At 46.4% G+C, this 27,501-nt stretch overlaps 2 protein-coding genes across 2 annotated transcripts in view; one reads left to right on the forward strand and one right to left on the reverse strand.

The window, feature by feature from the left end:
- Positions 1-21,826, forward strand: part of LOC128882129 (semaphorin-1A) — a 234,095-nt gene extending 212,269 nt beyond the window's left edge. Inside the window, exons 3-10 of the mRNA XM_054133701.1 lie at positions 173-269; positions 2,374-2,783; positions 7,200-7,288; positions 8,206-8,347; positions 8,708-9,056; positions 9,234-9,850; positions 9,976-10,186; positions 10,277-21,826. Coding sequence (XP_053989676.1) covers positions 173-269; positions 2,374-2,783; positions 7,200-7,288; positions 8,206-8,347; positions 8,708-9,056; positions 9,234-9,850; positions 9,976-10,186; positions 10,277-10,550 — 2,189 coding nt within the window. The 3' untranslated portion in view covers positions 10,551-21,826. The remainder of the gene's footprint in view (positions 1-172; positions 270-2,373; positions 2,784-7,199; positions 7,289-8,205; positions 8,348-8,707; positions 9,057-9,233; positions 9,851-9,975; positions 10,187-10,276) is intronic.
- Positions 21,827-22,788: 962 nt separating this feature from the next.
- Positions 22,789-27,501, reverse strand: part of LOC128882119 (tyrosine-protein kinase-like otk) — a 48,729-nt gene continuing 44,016 nt past the window's right edge. Inside the window, exon 9 of the mRNA XM_054133693.1 lies at positions 22,789-27,447. Coding sequence (XP_053989668.1) covers positions 26,393-27,447 — 1,055 coding nt within the window. The 3' untranslated portion in view covers positions 22,789-26,392. The remainder of the gene's footprint in view (positions 27,448-27,501) is intronic.

A 27,501-nucleotide genomic window follows, 5' to 3' on the forward strand; every position in this document is an offset into this window, starting at 1 on the left:
CCTTGCTGGTCGATTTGTAGCCGACCAGTCGCGAAAGGAACGACGCCAACGACAGGGAGGTGTGGGGGGGGGGGGAGACTGCGAGGGTCAGCTAATTAGATGAATAAGATAATTCTACTTTTCAAACGATGGAACAAAAGCCAACCGGCGTTTTTCTGCTTTTCTTTTCCAGGTGCGGAGGATGTGTTCAGGTTTACGGGAAACGAGACCCACACAGACTACTTTCGGCTGGTGCTGCGGGACGGGAACTATCTTCTGGTCGGCGGAAGGTAAATAGAGGATTCATTTGAAGCGAGTGCTTTAATTAAAGGACCGCTTCTTCATCGTCTTCTTTGGTACCGGTTCGAGGGCCCTGTGCGATCGCTGGACGCGGGGCCCTCTCGATGTGTACGTGTGCGGAGAGTATTTTCCTTCCGGAGAGAGCTCGTTTTCACGGATTTTCTCTCTCAGTCTTATCATCCTCTACTTCTTCCTCCCCTCCCTACCCTGGCTTCTTCGCTCCTCCATGGCGATGAATTCCGTGAGCAGCCACCGAGCGCTGTTCTTCTCTGTTAATGAGATCGTCGAACTTTATTTAGAAACTTCTTTGTACGCTTTATTTTACGAGCCTGCAAATCCATGGCACCGGGCAACGCGACTTCCTACCAGCGGATCTTTCAAGAAACTTCCTCTCACGGAGTAGAGTTGACGTTAGTCGTAATTAAAACGCGAGATACGACGCGAAATGTAGAACACGAAGCCCTGGCAACGCGGATCCCGGTAACGAAGAATCCCTCGCGTTCGAACTTTAAAGAGTCTGATTAACTCGGTGCCCCCGAAAACTACCTTCCGTCGAGATTTACTTCGGAGAACAATATTGCGCATGCATCCAACTTTTATTCCATTTCTTATCTTGTAACGACGAAGACTCTTTCCTAAACACGAATTCTCGATGAGGAATACAAAATTTTAACTTATGTCACGCTCGATATCATTGTTAGGAATGAGTCGTGTTATATCGCGCGTGTTATATCTGCCGACGGAATTATGGTAAAAATAACGTACCCATATACAGTGCAAATCTTTACATATAAAAATGGATGTTTGTATAAATATATATATACAAATATACATAAATATACATACGAAACTATTAGCTTACTTCAACAATATCGATCGTGCGAACCTTGGGTTTGGTTTTCAGACCAATTCGAACGCGAAATATTCAACTATCGGTTGAAGACCAACAACCAGGTTACTCGGTACCATGGTATCGCAAGGAGTGCTCGATCGATTATCTTCGGTGGCGATAATTGGGTCGGTCGCGCGAACCGATCGGGTTCGTCGTCGCTCGGATTACGCTAATTGTTCCATCGATTTGCCGAGTCGCTGGGGTTGGTTTTTGCCCATCGTCGGTCCTGACCCGACCGAGATTGTTCGCGAACGAGCGAAATGGCGGCACGGTCGCTTCCGGGTACGTTAAATCGTCGTCGACATCGCGAGCTAACGCGGGGAATGGCCGACGGGGGACATCCCAGTCGAGGAATATTAATCTCGAGCCGCCGCGCCATAAATCCTCCTCCGTTTGTAATAAACGGATCCGGGACGCCGCTCGAATCTTCCGCGGTTCCGCTGCTCGGTCTTCCGATCGACTTTTTTCGCTGTCGATTCGACGCGATGGGACGGACTAGCTGCGTTTCCTAGGATACCGCTGGATATTCGCGTCGGATAAGCGGAAAAGGCAAAAGGACGTCCAACGACTTCTTCTCGGTGGCGTGGTGATTAATGTGGGATCAGGAATAGTCTTCGTTGGAGAAAAAAACGTGCTCGAGATATACGGTGCGCGGTGAATGTACCGTTATTTGACTATTTAAGCTGATATACCGAGCTGGAGACGCCCGATATTCATGGTTCTCTAAGAATTACAAATTGGACAATTTTGCGAACAAATTTCTAGATCATTCGATTATTTTCTAAACACGTTCTAGCGGTGAATCGTTGATAACTGGGTTAAAATTGTACGAAAGTATCAACTATCGATACTTCTATCTGAATAGTCGAAAAGTACGCTCAGGCTTTTTCGTAGATATAGTCCAACGAAGTCTCGAGGCCATAATTCGAAATATAACGGCTCTTCCCGCGTATCCTCCGGTAGCCTTTTAACCCGCGACAAAGCGTGCCGTTTCGAGCGAGTATGGAGCTGAAAATTTAAACCGTAGGGAGACAAATCGAGTCGATTATACGATTATCGAACCCGGGGCTCGTTTCTGGGATCTTCCATTTGACAAACTGCTCGGGCTATTCAGCCAACGTTGAAAAGACTGTCGCGCACAAAGGCGACTCGAGGCTCCCTCGGAGCGTTCAATCTCAGAAACCCCTTTTTCTCCTTTACAGAAATCTCGTGCACAACCTGAGCTTGACCGATCTGACCGAGCAGCAGAGGCTGACTTGGTACTCCTCCGACAGCGATGTGAAGATGTGCCTGGTTAAGGGCACGCCCGAGGAGAACTGCCAGAACTATATTCGCATCCTGGTGAAGATGGACGGCACCACGTTGCTGGTGTGCGCGACGAACGCGTTCAAGCCGATGTGCCGAGAGTACGGCGTGCACGCTGGCAATTACACGATACTCAAGGAGAAGGTGGGCCAGGCGATGTGCCCGTACGATCCCCGTCACAACAGCACCTTCGTATACGTGGACGGGGAGCTCTACACCGGCACCGTCGCCGATTTCGCGGGCATGGACCCGATCATCTACAGGGAGCCGTTGCAGACCGAGCAGTACGACTCCAAGAGCCTCAACAGTGAGTACTTTGCACCAAATTATCGAAATTGTGGCTACGATCAAAAGTTCGGTTCATGTTTCTCGCGTAATTAACATGTAGTGGCGGTTCTGTGGGGGAACTTCTGGATCCGTCAAGAGCTGTACCCCCCCGGTGATGGAGATGGTGTCTGTGCATTTACGGAGACTACTGTAAACCTAAAGAAACATTATTGCTGGTAGATTTGCTGCGTGAAACCTAGCGGTGACTGAGCGTCGTTTCTGGAATGCAAAGGGTTGACACCTTTCTCTCAAATATATTCAAATATATTCAATTATTAGAAGCATTCGAACCAGACAGAGATCGATCGAACGAAAATACGAAATTGAAATATCCCCCTATGCGTTTGGCAAACAGACATCCTTCAAACTGAGGGACGAGCCTTTGTCTGAGTGAGAAATTGACGGTACAGAGTAGGGAGCATCGTCGCCGTCGAAACGTTTTAGAAATTAAAAAACGTCCAAGGAGCGTCCCGGGGACTGATAGGCGAGGAGTACGATGATGAATCGACGGTGGGTACGTCGATGTTATCGGCCCTTTTAAAAATTAAAATAAGGGTAGAACCATCTCGATGGGTATGGAAGGTAAACAGCCAAAGTGTTTTTGATAGCAGAAGGAGGTCGGTGGAGCGCGGTCGTTTCAAGGAATTTATTGCTCGGTATACTAGGAGGTTCCCCTCGTCGCAGAGTGGAAGGAAAACTTTGCATTCGCTGTAAGAATCGGTTATGGCGAATCCAAGAAATAATCTACTGGATCTCCCCGCGAAAGTCATCCATTTTCACTTACGTCGCGTTCGAAATTCATCCATTTTCACTTACGTCGCGTTCGAAATTCATCCGTATATTTGTTTCGACGCTAAACCAACATTTGGACCAGCGAAACTGCTGATAAAACCTGTTAAAAACGAATCTACAATTTTTACCCGTTATTCGAAGATAAAGTCTGCCCAATTATAGTAGCCGCGCAAGCTAAAAGCCATCAGGATGAAACACAAAGAGACGATAATTTTTTATGAAATCATTGAAAACGATTTCCAAAGCGACGTGCGCAATAACGATAAGGTTGAACCTCATAGTCTACCGTTCGGAATTTCTTGGCACTTTCCGCCGCTCGTCCCGACCCACCCTCGCAGCCCTCGATAATCTGCAATACCCATCTAGCGCGGATTCAGCTGGCTGCGAAACGGTTACGCGCTGTTTATGCAAACGTTATCGCGAAGCGTCGAAGCGGAGAGCTCGACCGATGATTTCGAGGTGTTCGCAATATCCCGGGTCGCGAAAGTCGTAGCGGCGGTTCGATTCGGTATTTGCCACGGAGAAGTTGTCGAGCCATCTGGAGGCGAGCTTTCCCGACTTTGAAAATTCCTGGCCCATTGCCACGCGGATGAGAAATTGCTGGAAACGTCGCGATCGGCCGTGGCAACGACCGTCGCTGAGCACGAGCTTTAATCCACACGGTGTAATTCCGAGATTAACCGTGCGTGTACGTGGATTTCGCAACCTCCGCGCTCCCGGAGATTATTTCGCGACCCTTCCATACCTGTGTAATGACAAAGCAGCAACAACGCCGACGAAATACGTCTCCGTCGATAGGAAATTTTAATCCGGATCAAAGAGTGCCTGCCCTGTCCGCCGCTCTCGTTCCCTCACTCGCAACACTTTTTCGCGGATTGGTTATTAATAACCAATACGGTGCAGACGTAGTCGTATCCATTTAATCATAATACTCGCGGAGATTTTTATTTGTTCCGCGTTATCTCGACCCTTTGATCTACGTTTTCATACGAATTGCGATACGAAGGATACAACGTGGAAGGAACTAATAAAATCTCCTTCGAGTACTCAAAAATTTTAATCTAGTTTTTATTGTATTTTTCAATACTTCCCCGGACATCGTTGGAGCAAAACGCGAAGGTTAAGCTAAAACTGAAAATTCTCTACGAAGTCTTTCAATTATTTCCGTCGCGTTAAGAATGAATTTCGTGTCGCCGAGCTGTCGCTGCTCCGCAACGAGCACTTTGTAAACGCCGAGAAAAAATCTAACGTAGTCCGAGGAACGTGGAGCGGCGCATGTTACGATTCCCCTGCGATTTACCGAAAGGTCGAATTTTATTCGAGTCGGGCCCAGGTAAGGTAGAATTATGAGGCCGATACTCGGGTTTGACAAGCTCCAAGGGCCAGAAATTTTTATGAGCGCCATTCGACGTTTCGGTGCGGGTGGCCGCGACGTTCAGGTGTCTGGAGACGTCTCTCCCTAGTCGCGGAAAACGGAGGGCGCGGTAGAATTGACGCGTCACCTTGTTCCAAGGGGTTGACTTGTCCGCTAGAGTATTTTAATTGAACGGTCTACGAGCGCTAATCAAGTTTCTCCACCCGCTGGATAATATTGATTTTCCCTCCGTCCGTTGAAAATTCAATTTTCTCCCCCCTCTTCTCTCCCTTTCTCTCCATCGTTGTCTCTCTTTGGTTATTTGGAATTTCTGTCGTTCGGTGCCGAACAAATATCGAAAACTCTGCTGGCTTCGGGTGACGGAAAAAAACGCAACAGGGTCGAACGCGTCGAAATTATTTGATTCTCGCGCCGACTAATTGTATCGTCGCTGCCTCTTTTTGCTGAGCACGCGTGATTGCAAATAATTATAAGAAATACTCGTTAAAAAATCGCTAAGGTAAATAAAAGTTTGTAGCTGGTAGCGTGCACCCCTTTTGTATCGCCGTTTCCATGTTATTTTTCGAATTACGAATGGTCTTACGGTTTTCCTTTCAAAAATATTTGTAGAATGTATCCCAACGTTACTTATTTACTTTTCAATTTATAAATCAAACAACCACAGAGGAATGTGGCGTTCCATAAATGCGCGATAAGCTCGAGCGTGCACCGCGGTTAAAAACAATTGGGAAACGCTGATGTAATCGAGGAAAGACTCGGGAGGGAAAGGGCGAGCGTGGACGGTGGTGGGTTTCCCGATCTCCTCCCATTCCGTGCTCGTTCCACTCGTCCACCACGAATTTCTCCGGCACTTTGTCTCGATGGAGGCGCGGTTAAATGCGCCGAGAAAGAAAGACAGCTGGACGACGAGGTGGTACGGTGGATGGATCGGGACAGAGAGGTACCTAAGGGTGGATGGAAGCGAGAGAGGGCGAGAAAACGACAGAAAATTTATGGGCCGAAGCGACGGCGGTGTCGGCGGCGGCTCGGTCGGATATACCTACGCGCCGCGCGAGATTAATATTACTTTATGAATCCTAAGAAGCTTATGAAAACCCTGTCAAGTTAATAAATCGATAAAGTTTTCCCACTTTATCGGGCACTTGCGCGCGACGAGGAAGAGGAGAGAAAAATTGAGAACGGAGGAAGAGACAGGAGAAGAGGACCGCGTCGTTTCACCGCGCGACGGCGCTCGAATAACCGAGAAAATAAAGGGGCCTCTTACGTATTCGTAGTTGGCTTATTTCCGCGTCGCGGAGAAGCTGTCGCGGGCTCCTCGACGCCCGGACGGAAAATAAAATTGATTTTTACGACGCTCGACGAACGACGGAGAGATCTGTCGAGGCAGTAATTGGAAACTGCCTCGAAAGAAGTGTAATGATTTTTTAACGGGGAATCGATAACCTCGATGGAAACAACGCCGGATTATCCTTCCATTTGCGCCTCCGTCTTATCTCCGGGGAAGATGCTTTCAAGTCAAGTGCGACAACACCGTCTCCAAATACGCTGAAATCAAAAATCAACTCTGGTGTAGCTCCGAGTAGCGCGCTGAGACCTTGTTTATTCTTCGTATATAATGCTGCCTTGTCAAAACACCCTTATCGGTACATGGGCTGCAACATCTTTCAATTTGAATAAAATTCCTGCTTCCGTTGGCAAGGAAATCACCTCTTCGAGGGGAACAAAGACAGTGCAGTGGCACCTCATGTCCTCGCCACAAGAGGTACTCCGCGCGTTTCTCGCAAGTGCTCGGTCCTGCCTAAAATTCATAAACATATATAATTCAACAGTCTCCTTAAATGCACAAGTTTCTCTACGATAAATGGACAGTAACACGATCCGGGATCGGATATCTCGATGAGACAATACTAATGCAACGATCAAACTTTTTTTATTATTACCGTTTTTATTGTAAAACTGTGTCCCGCGAGAGGAGATTCAGCTGGACTCGGACAACAAAGAGGGGTTACGTTCTCATGAACCGCAGAATCTCTAACGAACGACGCGTCTTTATTTTCGAGCCACCGTCGGCCCGTTATCAGTAGAGTTTATTGCGGCACCGTCCATTGTGCCGGCCCCGGCTAGTTATCACGTTCGTTTATTTATAAGGGAACTTTATGGCCGCCATTTACCGGGCGTCCCACGTAATAACAATAATAGCCATGTAATGCATTCGCATTCTAATTGCAGCGCCGAACTTCGTGAGCTCCATGTCCCAGGGAGACTTCGTCTACTTCTTCTTCCGGGAGACTGCTGTAGAATATATCAATTGCGGCAAGGTAAGTAGTTCGCGCCGCTTAATTGCGCAATTAGTTTCGCGAGCGCGGGATCCATTTCGTGAAACGACCGGAAAATCGGGGACGATTAAACCTTCCGAAACTGTAACGGATTGAAGTTCCCGGAAACTTTAATCGGCGATTCGGCCTACTCCCGGCGATGGGCACAATTTTAACGCTATACTAAATCACGAATAATTCCAAGCGATTTTTATTCCATGTCGTTTAATCGAATTGCTCGCAACGTGGGTATAGAGTTTCCAGAAACATAAATCTGTTAGCTTCGCGACTTCAACAATTTAGAGTCTGCTTCTTCGTAGTTCTTTTATTCGTTACTCCAAATTTTCTCATCTTCGCCTAACGCGACGGGCGTCGCAGTATCTTGCGAACTTGGTTCGAAAAGTCCCCCGCCAACGGCGAACAATTTCCGACGAGCTACGCAGAAAATTTGAAACCGCGAGGCACGTCTCTAGTTGCGAACCTCGAGTCCAATTTGTCGACAAAGATGCCCGCCATCGAGTTTCTCCCGCTACGTCGAGGATATCGCGTGTAATTTCGCGACGACGAAAATGCATCGACGCACGTACGCGTAATATCGGAACGCGGGGAGAATCGAGGGGGCGACAGACGCGATCTCATCGATCGTCCCGCGACGACTCGATCCACGACTCGCGGCAAATGGCGGAATAAATCCTTCGTGTTTGCTGGAGAGGGCTCGAGAGCTTACATAAATAAAAACGGAAAGGTCCAGTCCGTAATGCAAATGTTTCATTACTTGGATCGGAGTTGTCTTCGGACCACGCAAATGTGAAAAATTTTAACGATAATCGTAGCATTGGACGAAGAACGGCAAACATGAAAGAACTCTGATGAAATCTAGACAATCTGTTTATTGTTATTTCGTCGTGTTCGTGTTGCAGACCGTTTATTCTCGCGTGGCGAGAGTCTGTAAATACGATCGAGGCGGGCCGCATCGGTATCGCAATAGGTGGACATCGTTCCTAAAGTCTCGTCTAAATTGCTCCGTCACCGGAGACTTTCCTTTTTACTTCAACGAAATACGTAAGTAACTTCATATTCATCCTTGCATAACGCTGCGTCAGCGCGCACAATCGATCTCTGTTTACCCATCCTCGAACAGGTGTTCGACGCGTAGAGGTTGTTACACCACGGACAAACTAAAACACGTTTCAACGTTCACTTCTGAATCAACTATCGCTACATCAGAAATAAAATTAAAGATACACGAATTCCCTTGGGTCAGAGATCGATCTTGGCGCGAGCAAGTATTAAAACGCACCGTTCACCGTGGAGCTGAGGAAATAAATTTCATCGGGTGCGCTCGTAAATGTCTCCTCGACCACGGGGGAACGGCCGCGCAAACAAAGGGCATCGCGAAATTACAGCTGACGTTATTTGCAGAATCAACGACGGAACTGATATCGGGTCAGTACGGGAATAAGTCCGCGCAGCTGGTATACGGCACTTTCACCACCCCTGTGAACAGCATCAGCGGCTCGGCCGTCTGCGCGTTCTCCTTGCAGGACATCGCCGACACCTTCAAGGGCAACTTCAAGGAGCAGAGCGCCATCAACTCGAACTGGCTGCCCGTGCAGAGCACCAAGGTCCCGGACCCCAGACCCGGCCAATGCGTCAACGACTCTCGCACGCTGCCCGACTTGACTCTCAACTTCATCCACACGCACTCCCTTATGGACGAGCTGGTCCCGAGCTTCTTCGGGCAGCCCATCGTCATACGCACCAGCTTCCAGTAAGTTCCACGTTTCTTCGTTATTTATCTTTACCATTTGCACTCGAGAGGCAACTCTCAGTCACCACTAGCTTCGACGCAGCAAATCAACCTAAACAATGTTTGCTTAGGTTTCATTTCTTTGGAACACGAAGTAAAAAATTTAATGAGAAATTTGTTTATTTTTCCAAAAACCAGTTACAGGTTCACCCAGATCGCCGTGGACCCCCAGGTGAAAACGCCAGGCGGCAAGACGTACGACGTGCTGTTCATCGGCACCGACAACGGGAAGGTAATCAAGGCGGTGAACGCAGAGTCAGCGGACACTCACCTGAAGGTCAGTCCAGTGGTGATCGAGGAGATCCAGGCGTTCCCGTCTACGATACCGGTGCGAGGGATAAAAGTGGTGAGAGCCTCGCAAGCCGGCGACGGCCTCGAGGACGGCAGACTGGTCGTGATCGCCGACAGCCAGGTCCAGGCCCTGAGGCTCCATCGCTGCTACAGCGATAGGATCTTGTCGTGCGGCGAGTGCGTAGCCCTGCAGGATCCCTACTGCGCCTGGGACAAGGTGGAAGGAAAATGCAGGGCCTTGGTCGGACCAGCGGCCACGGACGCCAGCAGATTCTTGCAAAGCGTCGCCACCGGCTCCCACTCCTCCTGTCCGTTGAACAAAGGGACGAACAAGGACCCAAGCAGCGTTGGCGCTATTTCCGCGAACCAGAACAAATTTTCCCAGGACTCGATGATCCCCAACAAGGAGGGCCAGGGAGGGGAGATCATCAACATTATGCAAGACGAGGAGCAGGATAGCTCGGGTAGGTAGAAGAACGATTGGTATCATGGATGCATCTGGCACGAAATCAAGCTTCAGCTTCTGGATCTCGAGTCATAACTGTCATAATTTTAATTACTTTTATCGCGATCTCCCGTTTTCTTTCAGGTCCAGAGGTGTCGGCAGCAGACTCACCACCGCCGCAGTACTCTGTGGAAACCCTGGTGATGGCCGTGGTAGCCGGAGCGCTAGCGGCACTGTTGGTCGGCTTCGTGGCGGGCTACCTGTGCGGCAGAAAATGCAGAAAAGACGAAGACGACAATCTGCCGTATCCCGACACGGAATACGAGTACTTTGAGCAACGCAAAAACGTCAATAGGTAAGCAGTCGTCGACTATTGGAAGGTTCGAAGGAGTAGAGCACTGAAAAAAGAGACGAGCAAATCGATAACTAGTATCGCGCATTGCAGCCGGCTAGCGCCAGAGCCAAAGTTACTGCCCCAGGAGGAAGTGACGTACGCGGAACCGGTGCTCGTTCCGCAGCCGCCGAAGCTCCACTCCCCAAAGGGTACGATGCGAAAACCGCCACCAACGCCGACGGAAACGCTGTTCCAGTTCCCGGACGGTTACGGCTTCCGCGGGCCCAGGGACAACTTCGGGACTCTACGATCCCATCAAGGTGACGCGTATCGACGCAACGACGGGTTCGCGACCACCCGCAGCGTGAAGAAGGTTTATCTCTGAGAAACGAGCGAGGAGGGAGGCGGCCGTCACCGGAGCCTAGGACGGCCAACGCGCAATCGCCGTAACGCGATTGTGACTTCCGGGGGACAGTCGAACCGCGAGCTCGCGGGCCCGAGGACGCTAGAATCGCCCTCGCCGCCTTCCAGCGTCTCGTCCAGTTCCCCTTCACCTCCCTCCTCGTCACCCTCGCCAACCCTCGTATCGATCGCCATGACAGGCGGTTCGCCGCCACCGCCGACACCGCCCTGCAGTTTCATCTATCGGACATAGTCGTCGTCGTCGTCGTCGTCGGCGTCGGCGTCCACCTCACCGCCGCCGTCGTACTCCGCTTCTTGTTACGCGACGCCAGCCGCCGGGACGCCGTTCTACGGTTCCGCTGCGCGTTCCGATCCTGTATAGTAAGGGTGTGCTCGAGTCGTCGAGCCGGAGAGAACAAAAATCGGCCTCGGTCGTCTCGGACCTATGCGCGCTGACTTTCCCTGTTTTTGTCCGGTTTCGTTGCGCGTTACGCATCCTCGGTTGCGTTCGCCAGACCGTTTGAAATCGCAGGTATAATTGCCGGAGCAAACGCAGCGATTTTGTAAAAATTGTTCCCATGGACGGCAGGGCTCTCTACTCGCCGAGTGCCAACGATTCGAGTCCGACCTGACGGTATCCCGATGCTGGAACTTGGAGAGCCTGATCGTGACGAGGCGCGCTGTGGCGCGTAGTTTACGATCCTCGATTAGTCTGGCAGTTGCGAGGGATTATCGCTGAAGTAATCGCTGCCCAATTCAGGTAGGTTCGAGGTTATCTGTTCCACTCGAGGCTGTCTCAAGTCGCCTAGGGTTTGTTCCTACGATTATACACGCGCGTCGATCGAGTCTAGAGATCGCCGAGATCGCGTCACGAGAAGAGTCGCGACCGGAATCGAGAAACCACAAACATGAAACACCTCTTCTATGATCACGGCCAGCGAAGTATCGTCAGGACAGTTTCGAGTCCTTGTCCTCCGAGGAAGACGCCAGTATTCTCACGTGTCGATCGAGTTCCGGTGATCAGGCTCGATCGACGGGACGGTGAATCGTCTCGCGACGTCGCGATCTCCGCCGTTTATATCCGAATACCGCGCGAGTAGTATTACGGCAAGGTTTCTTCTCGCGTGAAGTCAATTAAAAGAGACTATCGTCGGGACTCGCGTTGCGATTTTTCTAATGTTGTAATATTTAACGAGCGAGCGATCGACAGTGCCATTATTGTTCGCGTAATACTACCGCGTGCCTCGAAATCAACGGATAATCGTGCCGATAATCGCGGCGTTGCTTTGTTGTTTTTTTTTCTCGGATGGAAAAATAATTTGACAAGAGAAGTAGAGGGAAAAGGGAAATTGTCGTTGGGCTCCGTAATCGCGGCACCATGAGAACACGATCGTGAAATCGCGGAGATCGCCGCGTTGCCTTTTACGATGATTAACCCAAAGACGACTTCTCGAGTCTTGATTGATCGTATACGTTTTTAGACATTCGCGGAGCATTCTGCTTTTTTTCTAATTAATATTTGTTCTTTCAGAAAAAATTGTAGTTTTCTCTGTGTAGCTTTAACGTCATTCGTGCGTTTTTTATTATTCTTCCTATCGTTCTGTTTATTGGAAAAGAAAACGTACATCGATTACAGTCATCCTCTATGGAAGTCATCCTAGAGTTAATCGGCAGACACTCGTAACTTTTCGCAGCACAAGAGTTTGAGTAGAGACTCGAGCTAAAATGAAAGCGGTGAAACACTGACAAATGTGGTACAACAAACAAGCGCGCGCGGTAAATTGTCGACGGACAGTGAACACCGTTGCTAACCGTTGCGCTCGAATAACCATTTTCCGCATAGTTCGTTCGTGCTGCGAAGAGTTAACTGCCGCTTACAGTCTGGGCGGCTGGCCACCGCCGACAATTTCCCGCGGCCGATTCCTAATTTTGTCGAATGTACGTTTCGGAAACGCGCGTTTCACCACCTGCACAATATACGTAATAGTGAGGGAAGAGAGCAAGGGGAGAGAAAGCGTGTGTGACAGGTGTTTGGGAGATGGAGAAGGAGACAAACAGAGAGCGTGGGAGAGAGAGAGAACGCGAGGGAGAAGGGACGAGAGTAGAGGTACAGGGCTTGTATGTAAATAATACGTATATACAAAAGAGATGAAAAAAGTAACATATACAACGGTTGGAAAGTTGTTACGAACGGCAGAGGGAAAGAATTAAGAGAGACTCAGTCCACCTAGAAATCTGGGCCCGATGGTACACGTAGACATCTATCTTAAAGTGCTTCTTATTTCAGTGTGTTTAGAGGTAACGCGTATGTGATATATTCTATATGACGAGATGTTTTCTAGGGGTTCAGAGAGAAAGACAGAGAGTGAGACGGTCAGGGGAGGGTGGTGCGACTCGAACGACTCTCTTCGACGAATTTCAGACGATGGACGCGGCGATGAACTCGACGGTCTCTTGTTCACACGAATTCGCGTCGCTGCTATCGAGATTCGTGACGCTAACCCGGATGTCGCTCAAGTGTTTCTGCTAAATTCGCTTGAATTACCAATCGACTGTACATAGAGTGTCATTTTTTTGTAACGAAAGGATGTAATAGGCTCTACACGCGCCAAAGTTTGCTACAACGCTGTACGCTGCTGACATCGAGTTTGCATCGACTATATTTAGACATTATAGGAAACCCTGTTCCTTTACGAGAACGACGGGAACGTTTGGGTTAGCTTCGCGAGGATCCAACGTTTTCTTGATTGTTGAATTGTTCTCTTCGTGGAATCGTCCGTCGAGTTGGCTCGTCTACCGCGGAAGATATCGACGGGATTCGGTGAACAATCGAGCGAGGGTGTCACGTCGCTTTCTTCTCGTTTCGTTCGTGTTTTACACGCACACGACATACTACACCGTAAACACACGAGAAACCGACTTGTACGTTTGTCGCGGCGCATTTTTCCGTTCATCGACTATCGCGACAGTTGTCGATCGATCCGATCGATCAGCCCCATTTTCAATTGAGAAACGAAGGCCCGCCCTTGCCACACTCGCCCCCTTAAACGGTAAGACTGAAAAGACTCCTCTCGAAAGGGCGGGCCCCTTTATCCGTTCCTCGTTCTTAGAGTACCGTTTAGATCGGCATCGACGAACACGGTTTCCTTTGTTGACAGTACAAATATTTCGTCGCGTTTCGTCATCGATCGTCGAGAACGTTCTGTGTCTAGCGTGATTTTCAACGCTTAGGCGACACTTTTCTCGTGAGAAGATCGTAGCGATGCGAGCCACCTTTTTCTTCAATTTGGGAAGGCTGCATTTACGCGCATAAACGAAAGGGGTTTTCGCTCTTAACGTAAAGGGAAGAATGCACGTTCCGATCGGAAACGTCATATGCATAAACGTAATTCTACTTGACTCTTCGTTACGTGGAAGAGGTCAGGTCTGGAATGGGCACAGGACGTTCAGCGGTCGGCGATCGAAACGACGGGTTGTCGTGTAGAAGACGACGCGATTTTATACACGTACCGAGCACGTGCATACAAACACATATACACACAGTGGCGCGGAAATCCGCGCGTTTCGAAGCTGCCATGTAGAATCGAGTCCGACACTTCTCGTCGATTGCGAAATATCTAATTGTACCTCCGGTGGTAGAGTGGCGTGTATTTTTAACGACTTGCTTTGACGCCGGTCCGGTAGGGGAGCGGACCGTGTTTTCTAAGTTTGATACGATAAACGCGAGTTCGCGTTTTAATCCGGTTAAGGTTCTACTAAATCACCCTTAGCGATCGTTTCGCGAATGGAAGACTCGGGCACGATACCAAAGATAATTTACTCGTAAACTAGGCACCGTTGGTCGTCGCAACGATGGTTCGGAGGCGCACAAAACGACAGGGACGCGGTGGCCCCTCGCACAAAAGCACCCCCGCGGTTCAGGGACAAGGTGTGTAGACTCTTCGGACCCATTTCGTTGCCCTTCTTTTCCGGTAACGGTGTTCAGAAGTTTGCTATTTTTATATTTAACCCAGTCGCACCATTTTTTATTTACTCTGTTGGCCAGATTACATGTGTTCAATCGATGAAAAGCTCGTGCCACTGTTTTCAACGCTGCGACAGACAGCGTCTAATAGTGACTATTTTTGCTACTCGTTTGGTAAAGGAAATATTTAATGCAGTATCCGTTTGACATACCCTCGGAAATTAGGAAACGATGCTTTCTAAAAGAAACGTATTTAGAATATTGTTCGGAAAGTCTAGGAAAGATCGCGAATCTTGCAGAGTGCCCACCAAACTTATTTTTAAGTCAAACGCTTTTCATCTCGCGCTGTATTTACGAATATATTATCATACGAATACGGCAGCATTTCCATTCTTTTGTGGTTATTTGAGTTTTGAAATGAATATTCTATCTTTGAACGCAGAATCAAAACAGAAATGTACACAGATTATAAAGTCAATGGAATCCTTCTTTTCCAAACAAGCGTGCCAAAAGTTACTCTTCGGCGCTGTTTTTCCGCGCGTCGGTCCTTGCCAAAACTTGTTTACTGGCTAATTTCGTGTCGTCCCTTGAAAAAAGGAGGGGGCACGCGGGTTCGAGGACGGTCCACGGCAGTCGGGGGCCCCCCGAGTCGCGATTACGAGAGCCAGGGAGAGGATAGGAGGACGATCGAACGATCGCGCGACGTTGGAATTAAGTAATGCATGAAAAGCTGCGAGAGTTGCTAGCGCGCGATCAGAGAGATATTTTTCGTGACGGGAGTATCGAGGCAGCGCGTCGAAGGGATAGAAGGATGGCGAGACGAAGCTGAATCGGGGCAAACGAAGGAATTACGAGAGAGAACGGAGAAATCAGAGTTGTATAATGTTTAACGATATTATTAATCGAGCGCGTCGCTGCTCTCGATGAGAGTAGACGGGGACGATTCAAGTATCGAACGCGTTCGAAAGTCGCGCGTTCGCGTTGTTTAAGCCAATAAGGAACGGATTCCATCCAAGATACATAACAAAAGATAAATAAATAAAAAAAAAAACAAACAAACAAAACTAAACGATGAAAATTGATTCGCGATGGCGTTCGTCGAGACGGACGAATTTGTTTTCGGGGTGAGATTCGTTGAATTTCTCTCGGCGTGGTTCGATCGTGAACGCGAGAAGGGTTGGAGAAGAGGGCGGAGGAGGGAGAACCGAAAGGGAATTTGGGGAAAACGGAAACGCGAGTTGGAGAAAATTTGCGTTGCCGAGACGTTGCGCTAGACGAGAGGCGCGCGTGCGATGGTTTCATGCATTATTTCATTTCAAACGCTTGGAAAGCTCGAGTTTATTTGTCTGTAAATTTCTAACGGGTGAACAAAAAGGAACGAAAGTGTGGCTAGAAAAGGAGCGAATGAGCGTGTGCTTGAGCGTGAGAAAAAGTTTAGCCAGTTATTACGATTATTAAGTCGAGGAAAAAAAAAATATTAGATAGACACACACACAGAACATTACACACAGAAAACACGCATACACACCCACGTGGCCTCCTCGTTTGAGTAGGAGCGCCACCGGTTTAGAAATCGCAGCATGTACGAGGACAAGAGTTCGACGATGAAAGCTTAGATATAAGTAGAGGATTAGCGAACGGTATATATATATAAATATAAATATAAATATAAATAAATATAAATAAAAAATATATATATATAGAACGCTTGAAACGTATATTAATATTATAACTTTTTATAAATATATTTTTCCGTCGAAGTCTAGCCTAGTTGGATACATACACGGTTATTAACGACTATTAATTTATCCGATCTGATTATTAATATCGAGGATCTAGCGTTAATTCGAACATTTTAGACGTCATAGTTTTACAATGATAGGCGGAGAAATTGTACGAAGCCGTAAGTCACTCGAAATAGACGGGGGAGTAATATTCGCGGAACGAGGGGCGAGCCGAAGAACGACGAAGTCGAAGAAGAGACACATTAGTACCTAAAGTTATGAAATTTAACTACTAGCGTTGAACGTATTCGCGGAAGGGCAGCTCGCCTGCTCCGCGATCCATCGAGCATGCGAAATCCTTATCGGCATCGAAAACAATCGTTTAACGAACAAAAGGAACTTTGAATTACAGATCGAAATCATATATTTCACGGGGAACGTACGAGTTCATTCGATCGATCGAACCGCCTTTTCCAGTTCGTCATCCGTCGCTCGAATAAGGTTTTGCCGACGATCCATCCTCCCGCGGAGTCCTCGACGACAAGAGTCGAGGAAATTGTTCACCGCGCGGGGTTCGAATCGAGGTGATCGCGAAGCGACGAGTCGGCCCCTCTCGTGCTTTGTAATTAAGTGACAAACAAACGGAGCGACCGAGAGTATAGTTAGAGAGCAAGATCGAATGATAGCGCGAGCGTGACGAGTGCGAGAGAGAGAGAGAGAGAGAAAAAAAAAGTCGTACGAGAAGAGAACGTGTATACATACGCATCTATACATAGTCCACGTATACATAGACCCTTCGTTTGATTTTCTCTTCTTCTGTTTCCTCTTGGGTTTGTTTCCAGAGCTGAAGGGAGAAGGAAAGAAACGGGAGACACAGAGCGAGATGAGGTCGAGGGCCCGGACGCGCGGGGCGCCCCGAAAAAAAACCCACCGTTTCGCGAGTTCTGCGGGCCCTCGTCGCGCGTTCCGACACGAGCGAGCACTAATTTACAGCATTGTAACGCTAATTAATAATTACCGATAACTACCGAGTAATAATCATACCGATTGAACTAAAGTAATAGATCGATCGCGGTTCACCCAGAGGATTTTTAAACGACGACGCGTGGGAGGGAAAATGAAAAGATGATACGAACGCATATAGTATTTATTCAACGATAAAGTAACGAGACGTAACACGTATTTTGCTTCTTCCTAATACAGTGCCGTTTACGCTATTTTTTACTGTAACTGATATAGAGAAATTCGGGCCGGGGGTGTGCGCGCGCGGCGTTCGGAGGGGAGGGGGAGGGGCAGGCGCGTGGCCACCCTTCCAAACAAATGTGCGTGCGATTTTTCAGCGTGAAAGGATTGTTACACGTGCGCGAGAGCGAAAGAAGCGAGAGCTGGCGCGTCGAGTTCAGAGACGGGCACGCTTCTTATCCGGATACAAATGAAATTAACTTGAAATGAAATTTTAGTTCGCGTTGAACTAGCTTCTGGATAACTGATCGATCGAATGTGTCTCTACTCGACGTTTTTTTTTATTCGTTATTACAGGAACGAAATGTTGCCCGTCTTTGATCGAGTTTCTAATGCGATCGGCCGTCGTGCGTTTTGACGAAAAGTGACTCCGAGAGGCGCGACTCTGGCACCTTTTTCGACGATAGTTTGTTCTTCGACAAAGTACGACACAAGATTTGGTCCTAAGGACACGTCCGAATAAATTGGACGCGTTTAAAGGGGCACCGCGATCCGTAACCCTCGAAAAATCTCCGTCGCTGGCGTCGCAACGAATTCACTGTCAATTACAACCGAACCAGCGGCACAGCTTTCAATCGTTCCACGACAGTCTCGCGACTCCGTGTCCAGTAAATGTAGTTTCACACGATTTTTAAGTAAACGCGAAAGCGGACTCGACGCGTTGTCCGCCGAGGGATGGAGATGTTTCACGACGAATAATTCTGAGAAAGCTAGACCAGAGTCGCGATTTCGGGGGGGGGGGGGGGTGAAGGCTGAACGAATCGAGGGGTGGGCCTTTTACTTAAATGTCGCGCACGTACGCGCGACTCGCCGTAATTCACTAGTGAGAACACCATTCGATATTAATCGACGAGAGCGCGTGAATGCATCGTATGGATGGCTGTGCGTGTGCGCGTTTGCATGAAATAAAAAGTAGCGAGAAAGAAAAAAAAAGAAACTTGGGGGAAAAAAGGGAAACGCGAAGAGTGAAAATTTTTGGCGCGACGTTTCAGTGCCCGCGAGGAAATTCCACTTGTTCACACACGGCTCCCCGGGTCCCCGTGGTCCCCATGGGAATCGTTCTCCCGCGGAGTCGAACCGATTTTAAAAAAAGAATATAGCACCGGGGGAATGAATAATAATTAATAATAATATTAATGATACTAATAATAACGATATTGCATTAATACCGAAGGTATATTATTGCCGATAATTATATTGTAACGACACGAGAATGATATTATATGATACTCTTTATAAACGCAGGAGGCGAGTGGGTGAGACGCGAGATTCGAAAGCGTGTGCGCGACAGAGAGAATGGTAATCTAACGCGTGAACGTGACTACGGAGCGACTGTGAGAAAGAGAGAGAGAGAGAACGCGGAATGTCGTGTAGATTTTTTCGCAGTAGGCTGACGGTAGAGACACGGCGAGTCTACTATTAATGGAGGAAAAACCAAGAAAATAATTAAAAAAGTAAAGTAAAAAAAAAAAAATATCATAACGCGAAAAAAGGTATAGTAGTGATTTACTATCGGCTGACACGTAGCGTGAATGCTGACATAGGAGAAGCATGCTGGCAACGAGTGCTTTTGTGGATTCCGGAGGCGGATGTTGAACGAACGACCTCGGCTCGCTTTGGCCTCCCTCGTCCGCGGTTAATTTTATTCGGTACCGCAGCCAAACATAGGCTAAACTCTCGCGTAGATACAAAATTTCGTTACGGACCACCTTTTGGTCTCCTATCTGTTCGATGAAAATTGCAATAACTTACTCGAATGATCGCAAATAAATTTTAGCTAGCCGGAATTTTTATTCGCGCATTCGAATAAAATTCTGCCCATCTCTTGAGCGGAACTCTCGAGACGCCTGCTTTTGCCAGGAAGAGAGGATCTCCCGCGGCGACAGGGGGTAAGAGCGAGCCAGGTGGAGCGGGAACGCGAGAGAAAAGGGGGAACTCGTTTCCATTACCGTATTGCGGTCGTCGTGCCTGACATAGTTCGCTATTAACCCTAGAAGGACCGAGTCGCGTTAAATTCCAAGGATGGGAGACCACATTTTCCATATTTTTAATTGGAACACGATCTTCAACGGCTGCTATTGCGAGCAATGTTAAGTTCCACGTTGGGAAATTAACACGCTCCTTTCTCGAGAAGTAAAATGTTCCTTTCGTCATCTTTTCTTTTTTTCAAGATGTATAGACCGTCGACAAAAATTGTGAGACTTTCGTTATGTAAATAGGAAGAGTAACCAAAGAATCGTGAATTTTAATTCATCGATGACACAGAATACGCGTAAAATTGTACAATAAATTTATTTATTTACCTTTTTGGGGATACGGAATATTTCCTGATCGACGGGGTCGTCGAGTCCTCTTACTTGGTCTTTCTAGGGGTCGGGAGAAGGGTTTGAGAGACGCAGGTGAAGCGTAGAACGTGGGATAAGGGTCGCAGGGATGGAAAGATCGTGCGCAGAACGGATACGAGAGAACGCAGGGGAACGGAGAAGAGTATCGAGAGAAAGGAGAGAGCGAGAGAGCGTGAAAATGAGGGGAATGCGCGGATGGGAGCGAGCGAGAGAGAGAAAATGAATAGGCGCGACTGTAGATTCGGAATGTCACTTAGCCAGCAGACTGCTGTTCATAGTGCCCTGTTATAGTGGGTTCCCTAGGCAGAGCGGCAGAGACGCGATTAAAAAGCGAAAACGATGGAGTCGGACTTAGGGGTGGCGCCGAGCGAGAGTGCTGGGGAAAGAGTACGCGTAGACGAGAGACCAAAGACGCAGGGAATCGGAAGAGACGCTAGCAAGCATCTGAAAAAAAAAGAAGGCGAATTGACTTTTGCACCGCGACGACGCCTGCCTAGATTTATGGCAGGGACGAGCGAATTTCTTATCCGGATAAGTGTTTTGGCTAACATTGTTTCTTCAATTAAAATTACTGTATGAAACGCGAGGTGAAATTGTGCATTTCACGTTGGAAAAATGAAAACCGTCTCGGTGATAGTTAAACGATCAGATAGATTACTGTAGAATATTCTTGTTGTTGTTCGAACGAAATTTTGTCCGTCTCTGCTCATCGATGGCTACGATCCCGCCTAGAATCGCGTCGAGACGCCAGCTGCGACACTCTCCAAGGTTCCGTTAGTTTTTTGGAGGAACCATTACACCAACCTGGCGAGAACCGATCCGCCAGTTATCGAGTAGGGCTAGGGCTCTCTCGAATTGTTCTGTAGTCGACTGTTCGAAAACTATTCGAATACTTGACCGTTCTAATACCCACTCGAATACTTCACTGTTCGGATAGTAATATTTGATATTCGAGTATATGAAAATGTTCCACGTTTATACGCGATATTCGAGTACATAGAAATGATTCGAGTAGTCTCGGGCCCCAGTCTCGAGGAACAGTAACGAGCGATATCGTATGGTACTACTACTACTGCAAATCGGTAGATACGATCGGTAACTACCGACAACTATTAATGCTAGGGTTACTATTACTACTACTACATTACTACTACTACCGTCTACGAGCGCAGGACGCGGCTCTTGGTCGGATCGTCGTTCGTCGCGCGATTTCCAGTTCCCTTCGATCGATCGAGGTATCGTAAAAGGCGGAGAAGAGGTTCGATCGCCTCTTGAATCGCAAATATTTCCATCGAGGTGTCTCTAGGTCGATACGGACGTGAAAGAAAAAAAAGTAGCTTGGTTAATATACGAGGTACTCCGCTCTCTGCCCACGGGACCCTGATCTATTTTTCAGAATACGCTATTGTGATTATTACTATATGATAACAATTTAAAAAAAAAAAAACCCACTGAAAACCACAAAAAACACCTTGTACTATTGTTTATTATACGATTCTGACGATTATTATTTACAATGTTAATAATCTATATTAACGATAATTACCGCATTATACCATTATTATATTTAGTACTATTTAGAGAGTGAGGCTGCTACTATATTAATGAATTAAGTACTATAAGTAACGGATTAAGTAATTCATTAGACTTTATATATAAATATATAAATATTACTAAACATACTCTTCGCGTCAAAACTGCGTTTATCGGTTTTTCTCTTCGTATACACGTTGATTTCCTATACATATACGAAATATATATATAAATATTATAAATATGAATATACATAAAGTATTTAATAATCACACCGTACGACTGCCTCTGACTCGATTTTTCTTTTCCGGCCGTGCTTGTTCAGTCGGCGTTTACGAGCGTTCTTTCGTTTCACCCATTTACATTCGACGACTACGTTATTTTATATATCATAAATAGACATAGACTGTACCACGAAATATTAAGTAAAAATAAATTTGATTAGGTAATACACGACGATTTCATTTACAACCCCAAACTCCATCACATGTCAAATTTACATAATTAACGTAATTCATGCTATGTCAAGGGACTTGATCTTGTTGCTTACTAGCAGAAAATAGATATTTCTCGATAAACTTTCACGTTTTATACTAGTTAATAATGAGAAGTATTACGTAGTTCGCTAATCGGATCTGTTTAATTCATTGAATTTATTGAAGAAACAGATACAAAAGTACAAAACAGATACAAAAATATAAAACGTATGTATCGAGTTGTCTATATAAAATAAAAAACAAAATAAAGTTGAGTTAATGGGGTGACAATTGATATCACCCATCTAGCGCCGGGTGGTTAACTAAATATATATAGCGTTAATTTAGTATTTTCAAGAACCAGGTTTTGAAGAACTACGGTGGCGCCATCTCTCCACAAGAGGCTGAAGCTTGTCGTAGTGGACCAGGTTCGACGACATACCGCTAGATGGCGCATCAAATTTGATTCGAAAATTTATTGCAAAAATAATGTTAAGATCTATTTTTCAAATCAATTTTAGTATTATAATGCTTTTAGTATACCTAATAATCAATTATAAGAAATAATATTACAGAATGTGTGAGTATACTGCTGAAAGACTTGCTTGGGCCTCTTGTGGAGAGATGGCGCCACCGTAGTTCTTCAAAACCTGGTTCTTGAAAATACTAAATTAACGCTGTATATATATATATATATATATATATATATAAAATTTAGTTAACCACCCGCCGCTAGATGACGATACCATTTGTCACCCCCATTAACTCAACTTTATTTTGTTTTTTATTTTGTATAGACAACTTAATACATACGTTTTATATTTTTGTATTTCAACATGTATCTATGGACCAACAATGGACTAAGATGTTATTAATAATAAAAAACCAAAAAAACGACTTTAACTGTATATAGGTATGTCTGTACTAGAACTAGTATCTTTTTTTTTAATAAATTCAGCGAACTAAACAGGTCTGATTAACAAATGTAAACTAATAATACTTCTCGTTGTTAACTAATGTAAAATGTAGTATCTAGAGATCTAGAATAGATGAATGAAATAGATTAATTACATTCTCAGCAATGAATAAACGCTCTTTCGGTTTTATCCACCTTTATTTAATCGTAGCACATACTATTTCAAAGAGTCATAAGTACGATAAGTGTAGATAAAAAAGTACAAATATTTACAAAATACTGTAAAAAAGAAATGGATTACAAAACGCCTTGGGATATGAAAAATGTCGTTTCTTTTTCTTTTAAATGGATCTTGCGTTCGCTGCTCGCTAACACTTTTCCCACCGTGTATGACTAGACACATTAGGCATAATAATAGGTCGCTTCGTTAAAAATCACCGGCGCAGCGTTTCTTTACTCTCTTTCACTCTCTCTCTCTCTCTCTCTCACTCTCTCTTTCAGTCGGTGTTTGGCCGCGTCGACCCCTCGCCTTGCCATCCAATTAGGCGAAACGACGGTTAAGCAAACACAAGTACGATCGTTCGCGATATACTCGAGTACATATAAACTTTTCCAGGTGAACGACGACGATTGCGTACGAACATCGGGGAAAACGTATTTCCTCGGCGTAACAGTTCCATGCAAGTTCCACAGAACTGGAACGATGCATATGCATTTATCAATTGCATCATTTTTGTTAACAGAAATTTATATTTGCTTTTGGATTAACGATTGGTATGAAATTTAATCAAATGAAAATAAAGGTGAACGAAGGGAATGAAATTCAATGGAAATACATTGAAAAAGAGGGGAAAAGGAAAGGAATGGAAAATGCACCTAAACTACAAAAAAAAAAAAAAAAAAAAATGAGAAAGAAATGAAATCGAAATGTTCCATTCTCTGGGATCACCCTGTACATTATAAATGGAGAGACAAGTCAACGGGTCGACGATCGCAGTCCTGGAAAATACGATCAGCGAATGATATGAGCACGGTTTGGACTCGTCGGAACTCGAAATCGATTACTTTTAATCCTTAACGATTACGTTAGGGCGCGAGCAAAGATTGTTGCAAGGTATGCTCCCAACATACTTTACATTACAAGAATATTTCTTGGCATTATACTGCGAACATTTAGGAAGCATCTGAGAGAAACCAGACCAGGACCGGTTTGCAAGCGCTCCCGCGTGCGTTGGTCGTCGATCGATCGATCCGCGCTTCTGTCTCTCGAATTATTACAAACACCGGGGATAAAAACAGATTTTCTGTTTTAAGGAAGCAACCTCGATGATCGATCAAATGTTTCTTAGCGTCTGTAACAATTGAGTTCTTCGTTCAAGAAACACTGGTTTATTTGACTAACATTTTAATAATTAATTCAATGAATTAATTATTGTTCGAATCGAATTTGATTATTGCGAACGATCGACGACAACGATCGACGAGTTCTTGCAGAACCGCGTATGCTCGCAGAAGACAGGGATCGGTATAAATGGAGCGTCGATCCTTCCGCGGTGCGACGACGGTGCATTAAATTAGGGGAATGGTCGTATTCGCTATGATTATGAACCTTTAACGTTACAGAGATTACTCATTGGCAGTGTTTACCTTAGTGTCTCGTACATCTAAATGCGTATATGATACATTATATATTTGATGCGCGTGATACGTATGCAGAGCTGGGCCGAGCATGTTCCAAGTACTTACGTCGAAGTAATAGTAATTTTCCTTGGTAATACTATAAAAGAGAGGAAGATGGGTCTTCTAAACGAATTCAAGCTCGAGGCTCGCTCGTTATAGGTCGTTATCTCCCGTCTGGTACGATACGAGCTGTTCCAAGAAGTAACGGAGATAGCCACGCGTCTCTTAGACAGTCTCACTGCATGCGTTGCTCGTAAGATCTACATCCTTCGTATTCGCGATACCTCGATTTTATGCGCGAGTCAGCTCTGTGGACAGCTCTGCAAGCGTACGTGCGAATTTCCCTTGCGTGAGCTATGATAGTAATCGTAGTAATATATCGGATGCGGAATACGTTATACGATCGTACCGAGTATTGGGAATTATCCCATTAACCAAACGTTTTGGGACAAATCATACTTCACCGCTTCGACGAATTATTTCATCGACGAAGCGAAAGCAACGCGTTGAGATCCAGACTTGGGCGAACACTTATAATACAAAATAAAATAAAAGGTATCTATTTTAATTGTCATTTCATTATTCCGAATGGAAAAGTATCATCTTCAAATTCATTTAAAGAAACAGCACTGAGGTAAGCGTGTTATTTTGAACGGTATATCGAAGAATGTTAATGTAAGAAAGTGCCCAAGGTCTGTCGAGATCGAGCTATTCGCGAAGCGTTCGTACGCGCGTAGAATAAATTCCCGGTGCTTCCGAAGTTAAACGAAACGAAACGAAAACAAAAGGACTGGCTTCGTTGTACGGCTCTTCGCGACACGGACACTCGACGCGCCTTCTTTGCTATTGCAGGATAGTCGGATAGCGTCGCGATCCCTCGGAAGTGCCTATCGAACGAAAAATCAAACCCGAATCTCGCGGTTGTACTTAATGAACAAACTTACAGTTATATACCCTCGGTATGTACAAGGCCGTTTACTTTATCCTCTTCGAAACGATTCTCTTCCGCTCTGGTACGTACCCGAGGTGGTCCAAGCGAAACCACTAGCGGAACACCAATTTCAATACGTCAGTTTCGATTAAATCCCAACGATTCTCGGCGGAATTAATATCCGTGCGTTTGCACGAACAACGTCGAGTTGGCTCCACCCTGTGTACGTACATATACAGGGCGCGTCTCTAGACAAGTGCCAACCTAGACTGGTGGCCGATTCGTTCGAGGCACGCGTAGACCTACCCTGTATATATTATATACATATTCATATAATAAGTGTACGCTATAAATAATCCTTAAGCGTTAGACCTTAACGGAATACAACGAGTGTAGACGTGAGTTAGGCGGATATAAAAATCGTCGTTCGTTTAACGTTGATATGGTCGTGATACTTTCTTAAACGATGCATTCACACTGTAGCTTGCGATCTCTGCCTTAAACGGCAGCGTAGCGTATATCTTACGAGTATTCGATGTGCGGTGATCGGTATACCTATATCGTTACACTTGATACTGAGTACTAAATATTGCGTTAGCAGTCACGTGGAGCGGAATCCTTCTGTTACAAATAAATTATATATCCTTAACGGCCTAATGGACGCGACGGAATACCGCGACACGAGCGATCATTGCGAGAAACTCCATCCGAGTTGTTCTTTCTCTTCGTGAAATTTGATTATCAGGTTGTTGCCAAAGTAATTTCGTTGTTTTGTATCGTTCGAAGAGTACAACGATATTTACAATATTTCTCATGAAAATGTCGCGTTAGACAATTCTTGTCGAATGCAACAAAAAATTCGGATTACGGAGGGGTTAATTTGATGTCGTATACTTTTGAATGGCAAGAGTCACGTTACCTTTTCACTCGTACCTCGGATCGCGCGGTTTCGCCCAATCGTCACTCTTGCTTCGGTATCCCCGATTTAGAGCCTCGTGGCGTCGTCGACACAATCTAGAGACAGCTGTCGACGACAATTTCACCTATTTTGGAAACGATCTCGTCGAAAGTGGGTCTATCCCGCGGATCGTTGGCCCAGCATTGAATTTGAAGCTCCTGCAGAGCAGGGGGCGCCGCTTTGTGAGGTTTCCACGTGAGGGTACGAGCCTTCAATGACATCAGCACGGACTCGTCGTTCATCTTATTGAACGGCAGCTCCCCTTGGTGGAACATCTCCCAGACGAGACAGGCGAACGAATAAACGTCGCTCTTGGTCGAGTACTCGTCCTCGTAGACTACTTCGTAGGGTAGCCATCTCAGGGGGATAACCTGGTTCCGGTGCTTGGTGTACTCCTGATGGTAGGGCTCTTTGGTCATGCACGGCATCGAGATCTTGATCGTCAAGTTGCTGGCGATCAAACAGTTCCGAGCGGCGATGTCCTCGTGCACCAGACGGTTGTCGGCGAGATGCTTGAGACCTTTCGCTGCCTGGCTGGACAGCGAGATGATTTGCGCGACCGAAAGCTGCGGTGCGCGCGCCGGCTTCGACTCGTAGGTCGGGCTGGAATTGTTGTCCTTCCTGGAGGCGATCAGGAACTGCTTGAGATCGCCCCAGTCGGTGTATTCGAGGATCATGTGATCCATCTCCTCTTCGCGGCTCAAACCGATCAACTTCACCACGTTCTCGTGATTCAACTTGCGGAGCAGGTCCAGGTGACGCCTGAACTCCTGCAGAGCGGTCTCGTCTGTGTTGAGCAGGCTCTTCACCATCACCAGGGATTCCTTGTCGCCGTCTGCTTGGTATTTAGCCGCGTAGATGTCGCCAAACTCGCCACGACCCAAGGGCTTCAGCTCCTTCAGGTTGCCTCGAGACACTATCAGCTTGTCGTAGTACGACTTGGACTTTATCGATTGGTTGCTGCTCAAGCTAGTGTCAGCGCCGTCGCTCTTGTTATGGGAGTCGCGGTTCTCCTTCTTTTTGCCAGACGTGGAGTTCATTTTGCTGTTGGTCGTGGCGGTCTCCTTCAGCTCGGTCTGCTCCTCCTGGACCTCGCCGTTCTCCAGTTTTTCTGGATAATTGAAGCCAGAGTGTTTATTTCTTTCGTGCAAAATACGTTAAAGAG

The sequence above is a fragment of the Hylaeus volcanicus genome, chromosome 1, assembly GCF_026283585.1.
Source record: "Hylaeus volcanicus isolate JK05 chromosome 1, UHH_iyHylVolc1.0_haploid, whole genome shotgun sequence".
Taxonomy (NCBI): Eukaryota; Metazoa; Arthropoda; class Insecta; order Hymenoptera; family Colletidae; genus Hylaeus; species Hylaeus volcanicus.